We start from the raw sequence: 2,462 nt of genomic DNA, 5'->3' as shown, positions 1-2,462 counted from the left end.
ACCTGGCGAGAACAAAGGCATAAGAGACGTGAAGATAGGGATTGTGGACAAGAGGAGGGAGGGTTCTAGCCTTGGAGAAGGGTTGTACCAAACCCACCGAACAATGTTAGGTGCTTTAGGGCAAGGGCAAGGGCAATTTGACGAAAGAGATGAGGAGCTGGAGCGGTTACGCAGACTAGTGAGAGATTTGGAGGTGGAAGCAAGGGGCAGTTATCGGAGAGGGGATCGAGTTAACCGAGAAAGGAGGTCTGATAATGGGGGAAATCCCCATGAGGCGGAGTCCAATAATTCTGGCTCCCGTCGATGTCGGGATCGTTTGCCTTCACGGGAGTCCCGTTGACGCTGGGACCGTTCACGTTCGTGGGAGTCTCGTTGATGCCGGGACCGTTCTCATTCAAGGGAGTCACGAAATTAGGATTGTTCACATTCGCGGGAGTCCCGTCGATGCCGGGACTGTTTGCAATCAAAGGAGTCACGACGTCAGGATCGTTCACGTTCACAGGAGTATGCTGACCGGGGTTCAGATTCCCTGGAAGAGCAACGGCCCCATAATGCCGCAATGGATGCCATGAGCCACGCTTTAAGCATAGGATCTCGGTCGTCGTTTATAGACGACATTGAGCGGGCCCTAATGCCAAGTAGATTTACGCGCCTACCATTCAATTCCTATGATGGGAAAACGGACCTGGTGGAGCACGTCAGCCATTATATTCAGATGATGTCTTTGCATGCACATAATGACGCGCTGATGTGCAAGGTATTTCCCTCAAGCCTCAGGCCCATCGCTTTGAGATGGTTTAATGGGTTACGAAAGGGCTTCATCTACAGTTTTGCTGAGCTAATCCAAGAATTTGGTGTCTAATTCATAACCTGCAGCCGGGTACCGCAATCGGTGGACGCATTGTTGTCTATGAAGATGAGGATTTGGGAAACCCTTTGCAGTTACGCTAGTCGGTATTGGGAGCTTTACAATGAGATAAGTGGGGGCAATGAGAAGATTGCAGCGAGTACCTTTAGGATGGGGCTGCCTGAGGACTCTAAACTATTGGAGTCATTGACAAGGAAACCTCCTGAGGATATGAGACAACTCATGAGGTGTATTAAGGAGTATAAACATCTCGAAGATGATTGGCTATAGAGTAAGGGTAAGGCGCCATTAGTGAATCGTCCTCGACCAGCCGATTTCTAGCCAAGGCCCCGAAAGGATTTGAGGACTCAAGAGCCAGAAGCACAGATAGGGGATGTGAACGTAACATTCAAGGAGCTGGTGCACAAGATCATAGATCGGATTAAGAACGAACCATATTTCAAGTGGCTGAACAAGATGGGGGGTGACCCAACTCGGAGGAACCAGAACTTGTATTATACGTATCACAGGGACAAGGGGCATACCACCAAACAATGCCGGGTGTTAAAAGATCATTTAGGGTAGCTGGTGAAGGTAGGATATTTGAAGGAGTTTGTAGTGGATTCCGGAAACCGGGGTATTAGGCAAGGTGCTCAGCAAAGGGAAAATCCTCTCCCACAGCCATTAAGGGTGATTGAAGTCATCCACGCCGCCCCAAGGGGTATTGCTATAACTAGAAGAGGGGTGTTAATCGTAGCGCCTGTGGGGAATTTCCCTGGTGACCAATCACCCGAGAAGAAAATGAGGATTGGTCAGGAGCCCATCACCTTTAACGACGATGATTTAGAAGGAACAATTCAACTGCACGATGATGTGTTGGTAGTCGCAGCTCGGATAGGCGATTTCTTAGTAAAAAGGGTGATGGTAGACCAGGGATGCGGGGCCGACGAGATGTATCTAGACCTATTCAAAGGGCTCGGGTTAAAGAATCAAGACTTATCAAAGTATGATGCACCAATGGTCGGGTTTGATGACAAGGTGGTGATTCTCGAGGGTCAAATCTCCCTTCCCGTAAATATGGAAGGTAAAAAGGTGGTGGTGACATTCATAGTGGTCAATTCATTTTCCCCATACACGGCGATTCTGGGAAGGCCGTGGATTCACGCAATGGGGGTTGTTCCATCCACCTTGCATGTGAAAGTCAAGTTTCCTACCGAGCAGGGCATAGCCGTAGTGAGGGGAAGCCAGCAAGTGGCTAGGCAATGCTTGGTTACCGCAGTTAATTGGAAGAATGAGCGGGCTAAAGAGAAGGAAATTGCCGAGGAGGCCCCTTTATAGCAATTATAGGAGCCCTGAGAGGGAGTGGAGGCCGGTTGTACCGAGGAACTGCTCAAAGTTAAGATATTAGCGGATGTTGATAGGTATTTCCAAATAGGAGCAAGTATGAAGGATGATGATAGGGTAGGAATATTGTTGTTCCTTATTCAAAATGTAGATGTCTTCGCTTGGAGTCCGTATGAGATGCCCGGGGTGGATCCCGAATTTATAGTCCACAGGCTTAATGTAGATCCGTTATTTCCTCCCGAGAAGCAGAAGTTAAGAAGGTTAGCCAAGG

At 48.7% G+C, this 2,462-nt stretch overlaps 1 protein-coding gene across 1 annotated transcript; it reads left to right on the top strand.

Annotated features, from left to right (window-relative positions):
• Positions 1-559: 559 nt before the first annotated feature.
• On the top strand, positions 560-2,185 carry LOC115961647. The gene is made up of 2 exons (XM_031080588.1): positions 560-757; positions 1,442-2,185. Exons 1-2 carry the CDS (start codon positions 560-562, stop codon positions 2,183-2,185), a joined length of 942 nt encoding a protein of 313 aa, XP_030936448.1.
• The last annotated feature ends 277 nt before the right edge of the window (positions 2,186-2,462 follow it).

Source organism: Quercus lobata, chromosome 9, assembly GCF_001633185.2.
Source record: "Quercus lobata isolate SW786 chromosome 9, ValleyOak3.0 Primary Assembly, whole genome shotgun sequence".
Classification (NCBI taxonomy): domain Eukaryota; kingdom Viridiplantae; phylum Streptophyta; class Magnoliopsida; order Fagales; family Fagaceae; genus Quercus; species Quercus lobata.
Note: the sequence above shows the minus strand (reverse complement) of the source record. Positions and strands in the feature narration are given on the sequence as shown.

What these genes read in the sequence shown, in the direction of transcription:
- LOC115961647 (XM_031080588.1), top strand. Translation starts at nt 560, where the DNA reads ATGGATGCCATGAGCCACGCTTTAAGCATAGGATCTCGGTCGTCGTTT. An exon ending in ATGACGCGCTGATGTGCAAG is followed by an intron (nt 758 to 1,441) that starts GTATTTCCCTCA and finishes TAGCTGGTGAAG; the next exon opens with GTAGGATATTTGAAGGAGTT.